We start from the raw sequence: 23,324 nt of genomic DNA on the forward strand, positions 1-23,324 counted from the left end.
TATGTACCGAATATCAACAAAAACAGAAATGATAAAGACAAACTGAAAAAAGATCAACAGAAAGATGCAACAAAAGATAAACTTAATAAAAACAAAACAACTAACACAGTTTTAAGCCACAGAAATATTGTTGTAATTGTAGCATATATGAGAACCGGTTCAACGTTTACGGGATCTGTTTTTCAAGAATATCCGGACACATTCTATTCTTTTGAACCATTCAGATTGCTACGTAAGGCTTTCGATGAACTAAACACTAAATCTCATTTGGAACTGGAATACATGAATGGAACGAAAAGGTTTGTATTGTTTTGAAATATTACTTTCAGACAAATGGTTTTAACTGAAGAACCTTGTGTGTAACATATTGAATGAGAAATTTCATATTTTAGAAGTGCAAACTTGTCAATTCTGCAGTAATGCTGTGGTAGCTATGCATATCAGGATCAATATTGTATAATGTAGATTTAGGTTATTCTCTTTTCAGTCTTCATTCTTCACTGTATATAATCCTGTACTAAGAAAATACAGCGAATTAATGTGGGAAAGAGCTCAGATATTTGCTAACCTTTAGATAGCTTTTTTATATGATATCTGAGTTGTTTAGCAATATTGCATTTAACGTTATTACTCAATTTTCCACTGTTTATAAAGTCAGACTTTTTCCTATATAATAATGTTGTAACTTATTTCGGTTTTTAAAACTGTTACATTGTTAGAATAGCAACATGATCAGTTTACACATCGAGCGATATCCAGAAAGGTAACATAAACAAATGCAATATTGAAAAAAATATTGTATGTATATTTTTGTGTTTTTGTAATGACAGCACATTGTATACTCACACCGTTTATTATATTTGTAGGAAGTACTTGGCTTCGGAGAGAAAAGCAGTAACTATGAATGAAATTAATGGTTGGTTAAGCTGCAAGCTTGAATCTGTAAGTACACTTAGTCTTAAAAGTGGCCTTAACAGACATTTTACAAAGTACGAGGATATATTTAATAATTGTAGTAAAGAATATATATCTAACAGCTGTCTGAAAATGGCAATACGATCTTGTCATAAAACACCGCTTGTGGCCCTTAAGATTATACGAATAAGAATGAAGGAGATTGCAAAGTTGCTGCCGTTTTATCCTAATATGAAAATTGTTCATCTTGTTCGTGATCCAAGGGGAATGTTCAACTCTAGAATGAATAGTGAGGCCGTAGCAGCAGATAATTACCGAACGACTGTACAAGCACACTGCTCTAAGTTACATAAAGATCTACAATATTCGAAGGAAATTCAGGAAAAATATTCAGATAAAGTGAAAATCCTACACTACGAAGACCTAGCTGAGCGTCCATTAGATACTGCACGATCTTTAATTGAATTCGTAGGCCTCAAGTTTGTAAAATCTGTGCAGAATCACATGGAGCAACAGACAAGTGCATCGCATGATGCAGGTGCATTTGATACTCAAAGAAAAAATTCTACCGAAACAGCCAATAAATGGCGGTCAGAGATTGACCCAGAAATAGCGCGATATATTTACAAGACATGCAAAACAAGCAATTCTGTTTTAGGTTATCTACCTTTAGATTCTGTTCACACACTTAGAGACCAAACGATTCCATCGAGAATGATCAAGCGGAAGTAATAGTAATGTACATTTACTTTTCTAATGAATATTACAGATGGTTTAGCTTTTAAATGAATATTTCCTAAACATTTCAGCTTGTTATTTTGTATTTATTAGGTGATTTATGTAGAATCGTCAAAAAGAAGAAAGTCAGCAAAGTCGCGATCGGTACAGAGATACATATATGCAAGCGGTTGAGTAGTCCGATAAATATGGTGGCTGATTTCTGCCATTTCGTGTTGGCGTGTTTTCTGGAACCTAATTTGTCAAATTTTCGTGCTTTCGTGTTGTCGTGCCGCCGGGGCGAAAGCACGAAAACACGACAGATTTGTCTGTCGAGTTCTCGTGTTGGCAGGTATAAATTTGTCGTGTAGGCGCTCTTTATTTGTCGTGTTTTCGCCCCGCCGACACGAGAACACGAAAACACGACAAAAACATTATTTGCCGTGTTTTCGTGTTGTCGTGTTTTCGCCCTGCCTACATGAAAACTCGACAAATTAGGTATTTGTCTTGTTTTCTTGTTGTCGTGTTTTCGCCCCGCCGACACTTAAACACGACAAATACATTATTTGTCTAGTTTTCCTGTTGTCATGTTTTCGCCCCACCGACACGAAAACACGACAGCACGAAAACACGACAAATTCTTTTCAGACATCTCTTATAAAATGTAGAGTTATTCTGAAGCCAGTGGCAAAGGGAGATTTGAGATTATAAGACGGTACAATCGTTTTAAGAATACGAAGTGTATGTATAACTAACCCGCTTCCAGAAATATTTCATTGGGTAGCGGGGAGTGGCAACAGTTAAAGAATGAAGGCGGCATCGGCGAGCCGAGTGGGGTTAGGTACGGAAGAGGGTAACCCCTCATGTTAGGTGGGTCAGGGCGTATCTGCCTTTAAAGGTTTGAAATATATGTATAAAATGGTGACCTTTGCTGCATTTTTGAGCCTGAGAAGAGTAACACACTCCTTTCAATGTCCGAATATGTATTCAAAGGACACACGTTGCATTCAGCGTTGAAATTCGATATGTAAGCAGGTTATAAATGATGCACCACATCAAAATATTCAGTTTTACGATCTCCATTAGTGTAAGCTTTAATCTGTTGAGGTACGAATTAACTGAGATCGAATGGCTAATCCATGGTGTCTGCCAGCATCTGTTGAATATTTCAGACCAAACTTGTTGAAACTTCTCACATAAGCAATAATATTTGCACGCATTAAAAGTTGTAAAATGGAATTTTACAGTTCACAGATAACAAAAATTATATCTAATAACGCTTTAAAAGATATGAAAATCATTACGAATAAGATGACGTGCGGGGAGGCATGAACTCATTTAAGGAGGTAGGTTACCTTCATATTTGTATGTGCGCATGTCCAACCGGAAGCTAACGTGACGATTTACGACGACGTTTACGACAAACTAAATGTGTTTGTATATTCATTCTTCTGAAAACAAATCATGAACTTGTCTTCGATCTAATGCTTTATGGTTTAATAATGCAGAAATAATGAATAAATTGCCGCAGAAACGCTTCAAAACAATGTTGCCTTAAAATGACGTCATTGACGTCATGACGTTACGTGTCAGTTACCGCGCAAAATTAATAGCTTTTATCTTGAAAGTACGTAATTCTGTACATTTTCGTTATTTTAACTATTTTCTAATAACCATTATTTGCTGAAATATTTTTTATGAGTCTTTTGCTCTGAATAATAATCAATATTTTGCTTCTTTTATGTAGTTACATTGAAATGTTATGCGGAATGTAAGAAAATGGATGATGGCAACCAATGTTGTTTGGATAGTTGGGTGAAAGGTTACTTGTTACGGCCATTTTCAAATAAAAAGTCTAGCAGTTTGATTTGTAATACCTATTTTTCAGGTTCCATTGATAATTTGTTACTTACATACTAAAACTAAGATCTAAAATTGTTCAAATTCCAGTAGAAAATTGTGGTTTCTTGAATTGATTTGATGTTACCATGGAAACGAAGCCCGTGACCTATGTATCTAAATGTAAAATTCAAAAGCGTTGACACTGGTCTATTTAAGAAACACAGCTTCGGCTTTTTATTTTCATTTCAACAATATCCACGAGAATAATAGCAGCACGCTGAACGATTTTTCCATGAAAAATGGCAGACGAGGGGTACTGCTGTACGTACTCTAAGCTGTGAAATTTGTTAAAATAAATGCAAATAACACGAAAATGTAACCTACGTTAGAAATAATATGTTTTAAAGCTACATCAACTAGAAAGATAATCTTATTCAATATTTTTTTAAAGAAATTACGACAAGCAGCAAGATATAAGCTATTTTAAACATCTCTGTTGCCATGGTTACTTTAAAATTTAAGAAAAATAGGATACCATGTAAAGTACTTGGTATTTTGCTAATAATATTATCCAAATATTTCATGTTGGTCATTAACAGAATGGCACTGAAGCCGTCGAAAACCCCTATTTTTATACATAGTTGTTTAAAAATGAGAGAAAATGCGTTACCATGGAAACACGAGCCCCGCGACATATACATTTTAAGCTTATATTAGAACGATAACGTGCATATCAGTAAAATTATCAATTATGCAGACTTCTACGGATATCAATGAAAATAAAATACACTGAAAAGTGTTAATATCCGTATTTTCCTTCTTCTTTCAATATGAAATACCTTTGGAGGGTCATGTTCTTCAAACCTGGATAAAAATTGAACTTGAAGGGACAGAGACAAACGAAATTGAGATTGTAGCAGTTAAAACTTCATATTACACGAAATACAAAAACATGCTGCGGTTGAACTAATTTGAATTTACCCTTGTAACAAGGTATCCTACCTCCTTAAGGATGTACGAGCGTTTTTTTTTTCAGGATATCCGCCATTTTGAAAAATGTTTCTCCGAATATTGCTTTCAAACAAAAGTTTTGCCAAAAATTAATGATAGATAATTAAAATATGGCTAATAATGCACCATTTAACCAAATATATTCTATTTTTTGCGAAAAAATATTTTTAACCCTTATTTTTGGCTGGTATTTGCCTAAAATTGACGTTAGATTTACAATGGGGTAGGGGTAGGTAATGTCAAATATCTATTAAAGTAGATCAGGTTTGATTTTGAAATTTTCCTGACTGATACATATAATGATAAGCTATAAATAAAATAAAAGTTTTCAAGATAGCACATTATATTGTCTAGAAAACATATATCAAAACAAAAAGAACAAACAATATCAAAATTCACCAATTTTTAACAGTTTTTTCTTAATAAATCTCTTAGATGCACGGTGACCCCAACTTTTTTTCTTTCCATTTTGAAGCATTTTTGTGGGTTATTAAAGCTGCAAAATATTTTGAAAATCTTAACGTCAGAATTTTATTTGTAGATCTAAATACGTTTTTTCCATTGACAATAAAGTGGGTGGGGTAATTTTGTCAATATGTAAAAATGAAAGGGAATTGTTAGTGACATTTATGCTTATATAATACTTGCATCACCTTGTATTCATATTAACCTGTAACACCTGAAATCCCTATAACATTAAGTGGGATATTATATGTTTTATAAAGTACCACCATTTTTCTAATTTTACAAAATTTCAGAAATGCTTAAGCAGTTGGTGAAGAAAATGCCCTATAAAATCAAAACGAGTTCGGTGACCTATGTTTTTTCTTCTCTTGTTTGTCTTGGAAACAAATGTTCTTCAAGCTTACTTAGTATGAAAAAATTCTTAACGTTAGAAAAAATTCGCTCCTACATCCTTTAAGTGTCAGAACGTTCCATAATCATATCCGTCGCGAAAAGAAATTAGATAGCATTAAATGTTCCTGTTTTGTTTTAATACAAGTTATCTAAAGTGTTTCACTGCATTTGAGTTTTATGGTTAAAATACGTTAAACTCTATCTCCTAAATTATATTCTATAGATAAATGCATTGTGTTCATAGTGCTGTCACACGTAGCCAAGGATTCCTTACCTCATTTTGAAGGACTGTCTTCAAACTGACGTAAAGTAATGATAAAAGTAGAGGAGAGGCTGTTCAAGAGAGATTTTACCTGTCACAATTATGTACTCCAAAACACATATAAATAAAGTGAGGTGGTCTAAAGAACACTTTCTCATTTTATTTCTACCAAAACGTCAAAAAATCGACAATGTAATTTAAACCAAAGTTACCTCCGTAGCCATCCATTGTGAAAAAATAGTGTCCCATAATTAGGCCTAACTAAAGTAAAGGAGCCAGCGTGGGAGCCATCTGGTCGCGTTATGGTGGACAGGTTTTTGGACACTAAATTTTCACTTGACATGGCCACATAGGTCTAAATTAAAGCTGGACATTTTTGGTAGAAATAAATGGGAGAGAAGGTATTATTTGCTGAAGTGAAACTCAATTTTGGTACGAGTAGTACTTCCAGATCACAGCAGTGTGATTTTGATGTGATTTTACCGTAAGCAAATGTGTTATGAAAAATCTCTCCTAGAAGATACATGACCCCTCTTTTTCTCTTCATTTTATATCAGTTTTATCATAACTCTTTAATGAGGTAAGGATTTCTTCTCTGAAATGAGTCTAGCTATGTTTGGTAGCTCTTTAAACAATGCCAGTTTTATATAGAATATATAGGGAATAATATTTACTGGTGTGTGACCTATTACGCTAGATCAGTGTTCCATAATCTGTCCGGCATTACGTGATCCCACACGTTCCTTTTATACTGTTGGGACTTATTCAAAATGCATAATAATATGTGAAAGTAACATGACAGGCGCGTTGCTAAGTTTTTTTTTTAAACAAAAAATATTTCAAACATCTCTTTAAACTTTGTGACTGAACAAGTTCTGAGATATATTTACCACTGAATGTTTAAATATTTTGGTTACATGATCCGAAGTGTTTCCAGTGTCAATTTAATATTCTCGCTTGTAAAATCTTTAATTTTAAAGCGATTCCATGTATTCTTTCTTCGTGTTTATTGAAGACAGGTAAAATAAAGATAATGCATCTCGGCTTTTCAGTCGTCCTATATTCAAGTGAGACAACTTTTTTTACTTAACTGTTGAGAAACTACATGTGAAATTTGATTTGTTTAAAAATCATGTTAAAGAATAGGTTATCAGCCGAGCACGAGATATATCTTTCGACGAGGTGCATGTGACAACATAATCGCAGAGCGCTCGAGGTGTTTAATGAAGCTCGACAACAGGTCTTTCCTACACAGAAAAGCCGATGCAAAAGGTATATATCCGGCTAACACACCGTCTAACTACTAATCGGTCCAAACCTGAAGAACATGAGGTCATTTTTTTTCTGCACACTTTGAACTTGCGTTTCAGTATTATACTTATTGCAGTCACCAGATATGCGACAATATGCCAGGACCACATGACTGGGATACCTGACGTTACCTCTAATTTAATGATTACATATTTTATGACCCCTGTGCCACATATTCGAGATACAGTCATAAAGTATTTTGTATACATCAACATCAGGTGGACATGCGCATGTTGTCGGGACTTTTGAACATTAAAATATTAGCTAATTTACACAGATCCTACAGTTTTTATGATTATACAAAATTTGAATACTCAAGAGTTATCTCCTGTGACTAATAATTTATTCTACTTAGCATTTTACTTCATAGACACCTTCCTTATTTCTATGTCTAAGACATTCTAAAGAACAAAAAATTGCGACTTCTTTGATGCCATGCATCAAACATTCGTCTAGTCTCAGTCTTGTCCAGCTGTTTTTATTGGTTTCGGAACAATGAATTTACAACTATTATTGTTTTTTTTAGGTAGTTCAAAAGTCGGCTAAGACACCTACGCCGACAAGCAATTAATTTTTTTAGCATTTTGCACTTATAGTAGAGTATTTAAACAAAGCACTGTTTATCTGTTGTTTTTTTCCTATCCAATATTGCGTAAAAACTGCAAATACTGAACAAATATATCACAAATATTCGTCATCTACTGCCCGAGAGTCCAGGGGATGTAAGATGGAGATTTCTAGACATCGCAAACTCCCTTCCGGTAAGTGGTAAGCAAGAAAACGACACGCTTTGTGCACATGTGCTTCTGTGCACCTTTGGCATATGTCAAAAAGTTTATCTTGTCTTTAACGTATCAGAATTCGGCAACATATTATCTAGTCGACAAAAACTAAAACAAAAAGTGATTGTGAAGTCTACGTTCTGATAAACAGTGCCTTATGTGAAGAACAACACAGGTGAGTATTTACTTTTAATTACATATTGTATAAAGTTTTCAATAAAACTATACATTCATATTTTTATTTTTACATATGTCTATAGGCATGTACGAATTCATTTATTTATTCCGTCTTCTACATACAAAATAAACGTCATAATATTTACAAACGAAAAGAGAGAGGCTGTGCTATAGAAACTTTCAAGTTTAAATTCTTATTGATATCATCACATCAATTAAGTTTTTATATATAGATTACCATTGACTCACCATATTTGAACGTTTTACGCACTGCTTTATACAACCTGAACCGCAGTCGTTAATAATCTGACAAGATTTATCTGAGAAGCAGTTTCTAATAATCTGACGAGATAGATCTGAGCAATAGTTACTAATAGTCTAACAAGATTAATCTGGGCAACAGATGCTTATAGTCTAACTAGATAAATCATCAACAGTTGTTAATTGATCGGACCTGATAAACCTGAGCAGTGGTTGCCAATCAGATCAATCTATGACACTCCAACCAGATAAATCGGAATAACAGTCGTCAATTTATCAAATCAGATAAATCTAAGCAACAGTTACTATTTAACCAAACCAGATTAGTCTAAGCAAAAGCTGTTAATTATTCAAACCAGATAAACCTGAGCAACATATGCTGATAGGTTAACAAGATAAATCTGGGCAACAGTTGCCAATAGTCTAAGTAGACCAATCTGAGAAACAGCTTCTAGCTGGTCTAAGCAAAGCAATCATAGCATCAGTTTCTAGTTGGTCGGATTAAATTAATTTCTGAGTACTTACTGCTAATATTCTGACCAGATAAATCCGAGGAACAGTTGCTACCAGTCTAACCAGATAAATCTCAGCAATACTTAGTAATTTATCTTACCAGATCAATCTGAGCAACAGTTGCTAAACTTCTGACTAGATTAATCTGAGCAGCAGTTACTAAATGTCTTACCAGATAAATCTGAGAAGCATTGCATATAGTCCTACCAGATCAATAGAAGCATCATTTACTAACTGTCTACCTAGATAAATCTGAACAGCAGTTAATAATTGATCTTACCATATCAATTTGGGCAACAATTACTAGTTAGTCCAACAAGATAAATCTGAGTAAGAATTGCTTAAAGCTTGACCAGACAAAGCTGACTATAAGATGCTAAAGTAAACTCAAATAAATCTAAGCAGCGGTTTTAATACTAAATCAGAGCAACATTTGCCAATGGTCTAGCCAGATAGATCTTAGCCGAAACTGCAAGTAGTGTAACAAGATAGACATGAGAAGCGGTTTCTAATAGTGTGACCAGATAAATCTGAGCATCAGTTGCTAATAGACTGGCCAGATAAATCTGAGCATTAGTTGCTAATAGACTGACCAGATAAATCTTAGCCGAAGTTACAAATCGTCTAACTAGATAAATTTCTAATAATGTGACCAGATATGTCTGAGCATCAATTGCTTATAGACTGACCAGATAAATTTGAGCAGCAGTTGCTCTTATTTAGGCCAGATGAATCTGAGTAACAGTTTCTAGTTGGTCTAACAAGATAAAGCTTAGCAACAGTTTCTAAATTTTCCAGCTTAATCAGAACAACCATTGCTCAATATCTTACCAGTTAAATTGGAGCAGCAGTTGCCAGTTGATCTTATCAAATAAGTCTGAGCAATTGTCACTAATTACTCTAACCAGTTAAATCTGAGCAGCAGTTGTTAATTGTTCTAACCAGATAAAACTGAGCAACATATGCTAAGTGTCCAAGCAGATAAAGATCAGTAATAGTGTCTAGTCGGTTTAACCATCTTAAATCTGATCTAAAATTGATCTAACTAGACTAATCAAATACTAAGTTAAACTGACAAAAAAATGACCATGCATCAACCCCAAACAAACTGAGGTTCCCCTTGGAAATTTAAATCCAGTTGCAGTATTATTAGAAAATTAGTTGCTGTCATATGCTGTCAGATGTAAACTTAGTAACATTTTATCAACCTCACAGTAAATTTTATTGTGCCTGCATACGATCACGAGTACAACGAGATAATCAAACTCAATCTGGAGTCATTCATCATATTTTTTTTTCTTGTTTTATTTTGTAAATACATATTTTTGAAATGAATATTGCTGAAATATCATCAGTGTAAAAGAATGAGTACTTTCTAAACAATTGAAAAACGAACTACAAATTGCCGGCTTGTCCTGGAGAAAAATTTTACGATCTCATCCAGCACTGGCCACACTACCAGACATGAAGTGACTCTGCTCGTTCATTCACTTGATGTAATTCCTTGTTCTTAAACGAATAAAGAAATCAGTCTCTATTAGTATTTCGATATGAGTTTTCAAGCGTAATGATTAGGGATCGGGGTTTTCAGATAGATGAATATAATATATATATTGGATTAAAACCATTTCGCACGAAATAGAAACTGTTTCGTATGAGATTATACTCAATTTTGCATTCGAAACGAATAGCCTTTATGGTCCTTGTATTAAATTCTCATTGATAATATGCAACAAAAAGATTGAGGTCACAAAGATAAATTTGCAACGACCGACTTTTTATATATGTCACGGAATCATAAGAAATTCATGCTTCTTATCAATAGAAATTGTGCGTTTTAGTGGAGTGTTTAAACGAAATGAATAGCCGTTATATGACGATTTTGTCTAAAAAGAATTCTAAAGTATGCAATATAAGTTCATATACTAGAAAAAATAAAGAGAAAACAAGAGTGCGTGAGGTACGGCGCCACTGGTCGTTTCAAACTGATGTCCAATGATGTTCCTTTATTTTGTTTGTTTTGCATGTACATTGTATTATCTTATCTCAATGTAATTTTGTGTAAATGTTTTGCTTATCCAATATTACGTAACTGGGTGGTTTCGTACGGTCAGCATTGGGGGCTTTCTTTATTTTGCCCCTCCGCCCCTTCGATGACACGAAACAAAACTTTGTTATCTCTGTTTTTGCATAAGATACAACAGGAGTGCAGAAAACATCTGAAAATAACACTATTCAGCTGATTTTGGTCAAGCGAAGTCGGCCGCTTCACGTTGTTATGGAGATCTGTTTAATTTATGCATTTCCAAGCCCTGCAGTAAATGTATGTTTTGTACATGTTGAGCGGCAATTTCTTTTGCGTCTATTTACATGGTTTCATTTCCTATGATATTTGCGTAATATTAGATCGTGATATGGTCAAATGTCAGGAATTGGGCTTGCAACCTTGTTATTGCTGTAAGTGACAACCTTCATGATGGCTTGAGTATGTATCAAAACATGTCGGTATATTGCTGGAGTGCATATCCAAAAATAGTTCATATTACATTGCCAACGGATTTTCAGAATACCGGCGCAATACGTTTTAAGAAGGCCTCATTACGAAATATGGACATGTTTTGGTGATATTCCTCACCTAATCGATGTACTGGAGCCAAGATTTCGTCACCTGAAATTATAGTCGGAGACATTATGAGACCAATAATTATTTAATTAGTTTTAGAAAAGCATAAAGTTCTAATTAGTTTAAAATCGTAATTTGGACATTTGTAAAGTGTCAGAAAATTGACTCGGATCCTTGTTACTGCTGTTATGCACAGCTTTCAGTTGGGTTTCTTCATGCATTTAACCATGTTGGTATACTGGTGATATGAATATCCAAAAATAGTACATATTACATTGCCAACGGGTTTAAAGGGTGCTGGTGGCATACAAAACAAGTAGGTAACATTATGTAAACTGATGTTTTTTTACCTAGATATTACTGTATTTTGCTCAAAAACGATTGACTCGAGCAAAGATTAATTCACATGAGGTCTTCGTCAGGGACTTATGAAACACATTTTGGTATCAGTTTTACCTTTTAAGCATTACGTACCGACGAAAAATTGTAAGTCTAGTAATTTTTCATGTGCTTCCGGAAAATCTACCCTAACCTTTCTGTATACATGCCTAAAACAGAACATTGCCGACGAAATTTGAGGTTTTCGTGAGGACGGTATGAGACATAATGTGTAACCAAGTTTAGTAAATTTAGCATTATATGCCGACGAAGATCAGTCTAACCTGTGTAAAACCGTAATGATTTCCAGTCCTTGTTAGTGCTGTAATTCAAAAGGTCATGGAGGTCTTGAGAATGCATTGAACCATGTTAATATATATTTTTGTTAAAAATGTTCAAAAACTGTACATATTACTTTGCCGACGAATTTTAAAAATGGTGACGACATACGTCCATACATGCCTTATTACAAAAATTAAAAATGTTTAGATGCGTAGATACTGCTGTATTCTGCAACGAAATGATTGACTAGAGCTAAAATCACCTTAAGTCTTGCTCAGGGAGTTTATGAGATACACTTTGAAATCAGTTTTACGCATTATCTGCCGTCGAGGAACAGTCTATTCTGTGTAAAATCGTAAGTTTTGGTCAGTTTACAGTAGTCAGAAATCCTCGTTACGGCTGTAATCTACAGCGTTCAGGAGGGCACGAGGACGATCCTATTGCTTTTATGATGCTTTTAATTTTGTTCAAAAATACATATTACGTTACCGACAGATTTCCAGAATGTCGACCGAATACGTCAAAAGGAGGCATCATAACGAAAATTGAATATGTCCATGATCTCAGTTACGTCTGTATTATGCACCGAAATGATAGACTAATGCTAAACTTTGGTCCATCTAGGTCATCATAGGGGGACTGTTTGAGACACAAATCCGTTTTAGCATTTGAGGCGTTGTGTGCCGACTCAGAACGGTTTGATCTGTGTAAAAGAGAAATTTTGGTCTGTTTTAATGTCGACTCGAGGCCTTGTTATCACTGTAATTTATACATTCAGGAAGACTTGAGGATGTACTTCGGAATAGATTTACCGTGTTTCCAGATATACATTTACCTTTTTCCGATTATGTTGACTAGGTGGTCTTTGACCTATAAAATGTTGTTCTACGTGTCAGGTTCAAATTAAACCAATAAATAAGAAATGTGATTGATTTCTGATTTGAATGGAAAGACTTCGAACAAGTTTTCACGACGGGAGTAGATCACAGTAATCTATTTATTTTTTATCGCATAGTCAAGCAAAATGTATAGGTCCTTGCGCTTAATTACGAAATATTTTCCATGGTAAAATTTGAAGTAATTTTGTTTGTATTATTTCACGTGCAAACATTTCTGTTATCACATTTCCAGTTTTGAAAGATAGTGACATTGCTAGGTAATCAGTTGAGAATTTAGTCGCCACTATTTCGTGAAATCTTTTACGTTTCCGAATGCCTACTCATGTTTTATTTTTATAATATCCGGATAACTAACGTATAACGTGAACCCCTGGGGTAACAAAAAAATGTAACAAGCATGAAGAATTTCCTAAGTACAGATTGGCTGTAGTTGCAGATCTGTACATCCAGGTTGGAGGGTAACTCTGCACTTACAGCCAGTGATATAATCTTTTTCTTGCATGAAATAGTAAAAATAAAATCAGTATTTATAAATGTATAAAATTTATAAAAATATATAATAAAATTTTATAGCGCTTCTTAGCTTACCGGAACTGAAGGTTCAGGGTGAGCTATTAGTAAAGGCGGATGGTCTGGCGTCCGGCGTCCGTCATCCACAGTTTCACTTAAACATCTTCTCCTCTGAAATAACTGGTCAGAATTACACCAAACTTGGTCAGTAGCATCCTGGCATAGCCCTCTTTTAAGCTTATCCAAATGATTCATCTCGGACCCTTTTAGGGGCCACCAAATCTAAAAACAGAAATGTCTTAAAAAACTTCTTCTCATGAACCGCTTCATGGATTTTCATCAAACTTGGTCTGTAGCATCATTATAAGGTCCTCTCCCAAGTTTTGTTAAAATGGTGGCACTTACCCCTTTAAAAGGGCACTAGAGCCAAAATTAGAAATACATGTACCTTTAAACGACTTCTTCTCATGAACCACTTGAAGGATTTTCATCAAACTTGGTCTGTAGCATCATTATAAGGTCCTCTCCCAACTTTGTTCAATTGGAGGCAGTTGGTCCATTTTAGATGCCACTAGAACTAAAAATAGAAATGCATTTAAATGTATTTTTACTTTTAGCCCTAGCAACCCCTAAAAGGAGCCAACTGTCCCAATTTTGAGAGAGGACCTTATAATGATCCTACAAATCAAGTCTGATAAAAATCCATCCAGGCATTCATTAGAAGAAATTGTTTAAAGGTATTTCTAGTTTTAGCTCTAGCAGCCCCTAAAAGGGGCCATGTATCCCCCAATTGAAACATCTTGGTAAAGGGCCTTATAATAATGCTACAAATCAAGTTTGATGAAGATCCATCAAGCAGTTCATGAAAAGAAATCTTTTGAAGGCGTTTACATTTTTGTTCTAGTGGCTCCTAAAAGGGGGACTGACAGCCCCCAAGTGTGCCACCATCTGAACAAAATTGGGAGAGCATCTTATAATAATGCCACAAACCAACATTGATGAAGATAATTCTAGCGGCTCATGAAATGAAGGCGTTTAAAGGTATTTCTAATTTTTGCTCAAGCGGCCCCTAAAAGGGGCCAAGGGCCCCCATTTGAATAAAATCGGGAGAGGACTTTATACTGATGCTATAGATCTAATTTTATGAAGATCCATTTAGTTGTTCATGAATAGAAGTCCTTTAAACGCATTTATATATTTAGTTCTAGTGGACCCTAAAAGGGACCAAGTGCCCCCATTTAAACAAATTTGGGAGATGACCTTATAATAATGCTAAAGATCAAATTTGATGAAGATCCAGTGGGTGGTTCATGAGAAAAAGCCATTTTAATGACTATATATCATGAACCACTCAGTGTGTGGCATTAATATAAGGCCCTCTCATAAATTTGTTAAACATCTTTTCTTATCATAAAATTCGGCCACATTATCTAGTACGCCTAGATTACAGACAAAATCTTCAATTAATCGTGAAGTCTACGTTCTGATTAATAGTGTTTTTTTTGTGAAACAACAGATGTGAGTATTCATTTTTAATTTCATATTGTACAAATATTTCAATAATAGCTATCCATATTTATTTTTGCAAACATTAATAGGTATGTACATGTATTTAATTTTTCTGTTTGGTCCATTTACAATACATGTAAAATAAACAGCAGCATGTTGAAAACGTAAATGGTTATTCAATTTTAGTATTATATGACACATTTTTCTAAAACACTGAAACATCAACCGAATTTAAGGACAATGGTAAAGGTAAATGGTAAAGGTTTTATTTATTATAGTGTCACCCCTATTGAAAGGGCCAGCCAATTTGGCTTATGAGACATCTTTATTGTGCGCACCAATTACCTCCCAACTCCTACCACTAAGTCGGTAACCATTCATTTAACTAGCTCGCGGCTCACGAACCGGCCTTTTCGGAACGAGTTCCATGACAAACATCCCCCGGACAAAAGCTCCCCGTGGGGCTCGAACCTTCGACCTCCCGATCCAGAGGCGGACGCCTTAACCACTGGGCCACGGTGACCGGTTGACAATGAGTGTAACAAGTGGATTTTATATCAAAGCTATTTCCAATTCGAAAGGTTTATACATGGAGACAGCCAGATGACATTTACACACTGCTGAATTCTTTACATGTATTTACATAGATTAATTTCTAATGTTCAAGTATTTTTAGTTTAATATGTGAAACATAGTAATTTCTTTCATAACAATTGGAAAAAAATAGAGGAAATATTTTACAGAAATATAAAATAATATAATTCAAATGAATTTCTAGGGATTTAAAAATTCTGCCAATATATTAATATGTTCACAACTTTTCCATTTTTTGAGCCGACTGAAAAAAAGATCTTTTGATGCTTTAAAAGATTTAAGAAACTTAAGCAGAGAGTGGTAGTGTTAGAACAGTATTCTTTTCCCTTTAAATATACAGAGTATGTTGTGAGTGAGTTATTGAACAAGTGATTGGTTTGATGAGCGAATAAGGGAGTATGAGTGAGACTATTGTGGGAGTGATGCTTCTTGAAAACTGTTAATTGGTACAGGTGAATGTGTGAGTGAGTGAGTGCAAAAGCCCACGGGATTGTTGGAGATCGAAACCGAGAATCTAAATTCATTACGTCAGATCTAAACAAAAGTTGCTAATAAGTATAACCTTAAAAATTATGTTTAGCTCATGTCGTGTGTCGTCCGTCCTGTTTAAGGTCGACGCACGACACGACAATAAAACACTACAGTAGACGCAACTTGACGCACGGCAATGGGACACAACGTGTAACATTATTGTCGCGATGCAGTGTCGTATTGTCGCGATGCAGTTTCGTATTGTCGTGATGCAGTGTCGTATTGTCGTGATGCAGTGTCGTATTGCCGTCATTCAGTGTCGTATTGCCGCCATGCAGTGTCGTATTGTCGCGATGCAGTGTCGTATTGTCGCGATGCAGTGTCGTATTGTCGTCATGCAGTGTCGTATTGTCGCCATGCAGTGTCGTATTGTCGTCTGTCGTATCGTGTGTCGATCGTCGTGTCGCTTTGCCGCGACAATACGAAACGACGCATTACACGACGCTCGGTACAGACTACGACGATCGATACATGATGGGACAGGCGACAATACGACACAACATTCCGCGCTTCGTGTCGCATTGCCGTGCATTCTGTCGCATTATCGTACATCTTGTCACATGGTCGTTTTGAAAACTCTTTCTATAGTCGACGTACAATATGTCATATGACAAGACGACACGACAAACAACGCTTGACAATGCGACACGACGCGCGACAATATTATCGCGATGTATCGTGATGTCGTGTCGTATTGTAGCCCGCCGTTTTGTGTGTCGTGTCACCTTTCTTGTCGTGTTATACATGGTGTCATGCATCGCTCGTCGACAAAATACACGACTGATAGCACACGACATGAGCTAAACAGGATTCCGTACTAACCAGATACATCATGGCAATAGCTGCTACTTGGTCAAACAAGATGAATTTGAGCTTCAAGTGCTAATTACTTAACCAGATAAATCTGAGCATCAGTTGCTAATTGGTCAAACCAGGTGAACCTGACTAGAATGATAAATATTAAAATAATCTCGTTAAAAAAATCATGCATTAAGCCAAACAGACTGAGGCTGTTGAAGATAACTTATTTAGCAAATGTTGCAGTAATAGCAAAAAAAAAATAAGTTGCTGTTGGATTTCAGCATATAATCAATTTTAAAATAAGCCATTGTTCCTGCATACGCACATGAGTACAGCAAGGAACTCAATCCAAACCTAGATGACATTATTTAACTCATGGTATTTCTTTCTAAACGAATGGAAGCTCAGTCAGAGTGCCGTCTGAAGAAAAGAGTTTGGGCAGGTATCCCGAGTATACGATTAAAATTCGACATGTCGAAATGTCTATAAGAACTTTTCATGTAGGAATGTTTTGGTTTATTTGACTTCTATGATCTGTACTAACAGAATGTACTTTGTACTGCTGGTCCTTACTGCCTTGTTTGGTGTTGACAACGTTCAGGGTTCTCAGTGCGCATGCGCCACTACTGACGTCCATGTTAGAAATGGAGCTGGAACCACCCATACCATACTGACAACCCTGGCCACAGGCCATTGTCTTACCTTTAAAGGACACCGACAAACTGTCAGTGGAGCATCTTGGGTAAACGTGAACTATCATGGACAGGTGTGTATAAAACGAGCGAAGAAAATAATTTTGTAACAGTGAGACTTGAAAGACAGAAATCCCTTAAAACTTTCTGGTACGTCTAATAACATATAAATCAGAGATCACTGAAGCGAATTGAACAAACTCGGCATATCTGCAGCCTTATTGTTCAGGCAGCTCTCTACTACTACTACTACTACTATATTATTTTGATTAAGAAATGAAATACCCAGTTTTATGATTCCTTGCATCTGGACTCCAAACAACGATTTTATTCAAGAGCAAGTCACTGTTTGAGATATATTATTTCGATTTTAACACTCTTTCAAGGATTATCATCTACCTCTTTGAAGATATTCGCAAACTTGATATTTACATATTTTTATGGTTTTCTTTTCCAGTGCGCCGCTATGAAGTTTGACGCTAAGACGCGACGTACAATGTATTGCATAATAACACACAGTTTCAGTTTTCCTTTTTTAATAGGGAAATAAGTCGGGTCGTGACGGAAACTGATTTTTGCTATAGACGCTTACATCACTTGCACATACTCTCAATCTTGAATGTGGTATTTTGATTAATGAAAATGTTCCTTGTTTTAGGATGGGTGGATACATGAAGGATACGTTAGAATATCTACTTGTGCTTCTAGCTCAAGTCATAGCCATGTACAGCTACCTGGATGCCCCAAAATCATAACACGTGCGGAATGGGGCGCTCGTGCATCCACCTCCACACACGGAAAACTGCATCTCCCAGTAAAATACATGTTTATACATCACGGCGGCGTACCTCACTACTGCCATACAAAGGCCGAGTGTATACAACAGGTGAAAGGCTACCAAAATTACCACATGGATGGTCACGGTAATTACATCTCTTTTACCCGAGCACTAACAACTTGCAGCATACTTAGGGCTCATATGAAACCCTTTAAGTTATTACTTTCTTAAAACTGTTAGCCTCACATGTGTCCCCTACGGGAATACTATTTCAAGACTCATATGACCAAACTACGGGCCCCTATTGTTCCTAGAAACTGGAACATGTATGGACCCCTGAAGGTCGTCGCATCAGTGAATACATAAACAATAATATACTGTTTTAGTACCTTGTGAACATAATGTTCATATACTAAATTTCTTACATGTTTTATGGTCATTTATAAGTTTGAAGCATATATGACGCTAAGCCACACTATGGTGTTCATGTTGATTTATGTAGGCTGGTCTGATATCGGATACAGCTTTGTTGTTGGGGAGGACGGCAATGTTTATGAAGCTCGAGGTTGGGACGATGTTGGTGCGCATACGCTCAATTACAACAGTGTGGGACTTGGTAAGCTTCATCATTAACTTGGCACACGACTCTTTGTCTGTGTAAATTCCTAACGTATATAGCAAACATGTGAAATGCGTTTAAATTTATAACATATATGAAATAATGTTTCTTGTTTTGTTTTGTTTTGGGTTTAACGCCGGTTTTCAACAGTATTTCAGCCATATAACGGCGGGCAGTTAACCTAACCAGTGTTCCTGGATTCTTTACCAGTACAAATCTGTTCTCCGCAAGTAACTGCCAACTTCCCCACATGAATCAGAGGTGGATGACTAATGATTTCAGACACAATGTCGTTTATCAAGTAGTTACGCACCGCCCGAGGATCGAACTCACGACCCAGAGATCCGTAGACCAACGCTCTACCTCCTGAGCTAATCGGGCGGGCGAAAAAATGTTCAATGTTTAATCATAATAATCAAGTTAAATCAGCAAAAAAGGGATACTGATCCAGTCATGAGCTATGAGTACTAATGTCTCCGCTTAATATGATATTCAAAATGTGGCACAATGATATTTATACGCAGATAAAATATGTGAAGGTAAGTAACGCATCTGCCATGATTTCATGTACATTTTGGCGTATGTACGCAGTAAATAGGCCTAAATCGAGTGAAAATAAATTTTAACCATTTAATATTCTGCCTATTTGAAACGAAGGGCACAGACCGAACATTCTTTCATTTATTCATTTTTTATCGGCAGCAATATGTGTGATCGGAGACTTCACTAACCGCGCACCAAACGACGCTGCACTTAATGCTGTCAAACAGTTGATCTCATGCGGAGCTGCTAATGGAAAACTTTCCAGTTCCTACCTTTTGCGGGGACACCGAGACGTGGGTTCAACGGCTTGTCCTGGAAATAAACTTTACGATCTCATCCAGCACTGGCCACACTACTAGATATGAAGCATTCACGTGATGAAATTCCTTGTTCTTAAATGAATAAAGAATTTGTAACTTTTCGTATTTCTTTTTGAGTTTTAGAGCCTAGTCATTAGGGAAACGAGCTTGTCAAATACATTTTACATGGCGTTCAAACGTTAATAATTATTAAAAGAAAACCCGTTAGTTGACGATTTTGTCTTAATTCTAGACTATGCAATATCAGATCAAACACTAATAGTAATAAAACAAAGATAAAAACGAAAGTAAGTGCGATTTTGCGCGCAAAACACAGCGGTTAAAACTTCCAAGTGGGTGTGTAGCCACTGTTCAATGTTCTTCTTTGATGTTGGTTTTGTCTGTAGTATTTTGTTTTATGTATTTAATGTAGATGTAAATATTTTGCTTACCCATATGTAACATTACTTTATGGTTTTGTACGATACTCCATTTAGGATATCGTTGTTTCGCCCCTGCCCCTTGATGACTGGTATGGGCGACATTGCGATATATGCATTCCTTTGCAAGAAAACGATGCGAATGTGCAATAATACGATGCGAAACTGCAACTTCAGTTGGTTTGTATCACATTTTTATATCGTACTATGGCGCCTTCGCATCGTGTCTGTGGGTCTTCGCATCGTATTACCGCACAATCATCCTTACCAATCTACAAGGCGAATAGGCAAAACAACGATGTCCCTAACAGAACGTCAGTTTTCGTCTCGAGGAGTTTTCCATCTTAGAACGTGACAATTACTTTTGGACCTTTAATTGTCTTTGGTTACAGAAATTTTAATACGGGTTTGAAATACAGTAAAATACCAAAAAGTGGAAACTCCACAGGTCGCTCAACACGACAAAAAGAAAATGTTGCAGTCTTGGTTTGATTGAGCCTGTTCGTGGACGGTAGTGGAAATGCATGCTACCGTCCACGCCTTCTAGCCCCGAGTTGAGTAGAGCTCAACATTTACACATGCTACAAGTACAAAAATTATTTAGAAACAGCCGCACATGTATTCATACGGCGGTGAACATGGAACCTTCGATGTTACACTAGTGTGTAATTCCATGAAAAGCGGTGTATGGTCCCAAGTTAAAATAATGGGTTTTGCCTTAAATGAGAAAACAATGGGCAGAACTAGATAAACTGAAATTTAGAAAGGGGATCTGAGGTTATGGAGCCTGCATATCACAGGAACTGCCAAAAGACAAAATTAAAAAAACAGGCAACATATCCTAGGGTGATCATACAATTTCAAAGCTATGAAAGCGGATGTAATGGAACCACCAAGGCCGGCATGTTCAAGCTGGTAAAATAAACAGTATAAAACTCGTGCTGAACGATCTGAGAAGATCCAAATATAACAGCCCTTATTGAATGTACGGGGAGACCTTTTACGGCCATCACACGGCACAAACAACGCTGCTGTAACAATAAAATAGAAAAAGTGGAAATTCCACAGGTCGCTCAACACGACAAAAACGAAAATGTTACACGCTCACTTTGATTGAGTCTGTTCGTGGACGGTAGCAGAAATACATGCTACCGTCCACGCCTTCAAGCCCTTGGTTGAGCAAAATTCAACTTTAAACATGCTCCAAATACAAAAACAATTAAGAGACATCCGCAGATGTATTCATACGGCGGTGCACATGGAACCTTCAATGATACACTAGCGTGTAATTCCGTGAAAAGTGACGTATTGTCCCCAGTTGAAATAATGGGTTTGCCCTAAACAAGAAGACAATAGGCAGAACTAAATAAACTGGAATTTAGAACGGGGATCTGAGGTTATGGAGCATGCATATCACAGGAACTGCCAAAAGACAAAATTAAAAAGCAGGCAACATATACTTAGTGCACTCACAACGTCTTCGTCTTCTACATACTTTCAAGAGGTGCGTGTATTTTATTCCCATATCTAAGCTCCTTAATAACAAAAAAGGTGCTGAAAACATTTGGGAATAATACTGTTCAGTTAAATTTAGTCGAGCGGCTGTTCGCTTCAAGTTATGGACACGGGTTTTACTCATGCATTTACGAGCCCTAAAATAAATGTACATGATTTATAATTGTGTCTTCTCTAGAGCGTGTCTTTACAAAGATTGATTTCTTAACATTTTAAAGTAAGTGTGAGTCCCATTCTTTCCGGCTTGCATTGAAAACTTAAGCTTTGCATGGCTATCTGCCTTTTACACGCCTTACAGATCAGCTCACGCGGAAAATCCATTCTACTCGATCTTCGGGGGATGGCCAAAACGAGTACCAAGGCTTCGACTCGAAGTTTCTTCGAGTCAGCAATTTTCCGTCAAGGAATTTTGTTATCTAACTCCGAGGATTTATGCGAAGTCACCCGAAGGAGTGACTCGCGATGAAATCCAATTAGCGGAATTCACACCTTTATTGGTTTCTTTTGTTTCCGGTTCACTTGATGGAATTCCTTCGAGTGACTCCGAGAGGAATGTATAATAACCTACACAAATTTAAATGGGTCTTCGAGTAACATCGAGGACAGATTTCCTATTACGTTGAGCCTGATAATATTATGTTGCATAGTGATCCGCGAAAAAACACGGTACTTGTGAATAATACTAATAGTAGTATCTTTTATTTTACATTAAAATAAACCATATTTTCTGTTCACTTATAGTACTTTATTACTTTTTGAGTGAATACGGCAGTAATTTCGTTCTCCTTTTTATAATTCCTTCGAAATAAATAAAAGAAAGGCCATTTTCATAATGAAAAAGAATCATTTCTCCTTTGATTTTCATTATAACGGTTACTATTCTTTAATGGCCATTATCTTAGAATTTATCTAGTTTTATATAGGTCAGTTTTAATTTAGTCCATTTTACATTTATTTAACAAAATCACATTTCTTTATCGGCAGTTATTTGAAACTTTGTTTAGGGTTAAATTAAGTCCATTCTACATAAATTTATTTATAATTGAAATAGCATAGTCAGAAAGTACATGTATTTCAATATCATACTTAACCATTTACTTTTTAGCGGGTGTTATTTTAAAGTTTATCTAGTTAAAAATTATTCTTAAATTTGTGCATTTTACATTACTTTGTATCTAAATTTAATTCGCAGGGTCCGAAATGAACAAACAGAAAGTACGTGTCTTGGATCACCCAGCCTGTTCACCAGATCTGGCACCCTGTGAATTTTTTTTCTATTTCGGTGCTTTCTGGAAAACGTTATGGCTCATGTAGTGCATTAGGCTCAGCAGTAAGTCAGTGCCTTAAAGCCATACCTATTGATGACTATAAAAAAGTCTTTTCAGAATTGGATTTAAAGTCAATGCTAAAGGGAGAGTACTTAGAAGGATTGCAATGATTTAAAATGTGTAAAATGCGGCAAATAAAAAGCTACAGTCTGAGTTGTATTACTTATCAATCACCCCTCGCACTAGTGTTGGTGCGACGTTAAACCCAACAATAGGTGCATGGTAATTCTAAAAGAGGTAATTTTAATTACACATCAACATTCTATCAGTAATTATTGATGATTACTGAGGACACATTGTTTTTCCTTTTAATGTATCTCTTGTTTTGTTTTTA

General features: G+C 35.9%; 1 protein-coding gene across 2 annotated transcripts; it reads left to right on the top strand.

Moving 5' to 3' along the window:
* The first annotated feature begins 7,749 nt into the window (after positions 1-7,749).
* LOC123551699 (peptidoglycan-recognition protein SC2-like) lies at positions 7,750-19,825 on the top strand. 2 transcript variants are annotated; one of them, XM_045340806.2, is made up of 5 exons: positions 7,750-7,873; positions 17,323-17,542; positions 18,127-18,391; positions 18,749-18,862; positions 19,568-19,825. In XM_045340806.2, the coding sequence occupies exons 2-5, from the start codon at positions 17,324-17,326 to the stop codon at positions 19,765-19,767; spliced, it is 798 nt and encodes a 265-aa protein (XP_045196741.1). In that variant the 5' UTR covers positions 7,750-7,873; position 17,323; the 3' UTR covers positions 19,768-19,825. The 2 variants fall into 2 exon arrangements, with proteins under 2 accessions (XP_045196741.1, XP_045196740.1); XM_045340805.2 differs by lacking the exon at positions 7,750-7,873 and adding an exon at positions 14,728-14,859.
* Positions 19,826-23,324: the final 3,499 nt, after the last annotated feature.

The sequence above is a fragment of the Mercenaria mercenaria genome, chromosome 4, assembly GCF_021730395.1.
Source record: "Mercenaria mercenaria strain notata chromosome 4, MADL_Memer_1, whole genome shotgun sequence".
NCBI classification, from domain to species: domain Eukaryota; kingdom Metazoa; phylum Mollusca; class Bivalvia; order Venerida; family Veneridae; genus Mercenaria; species Mercenaria mercenaria.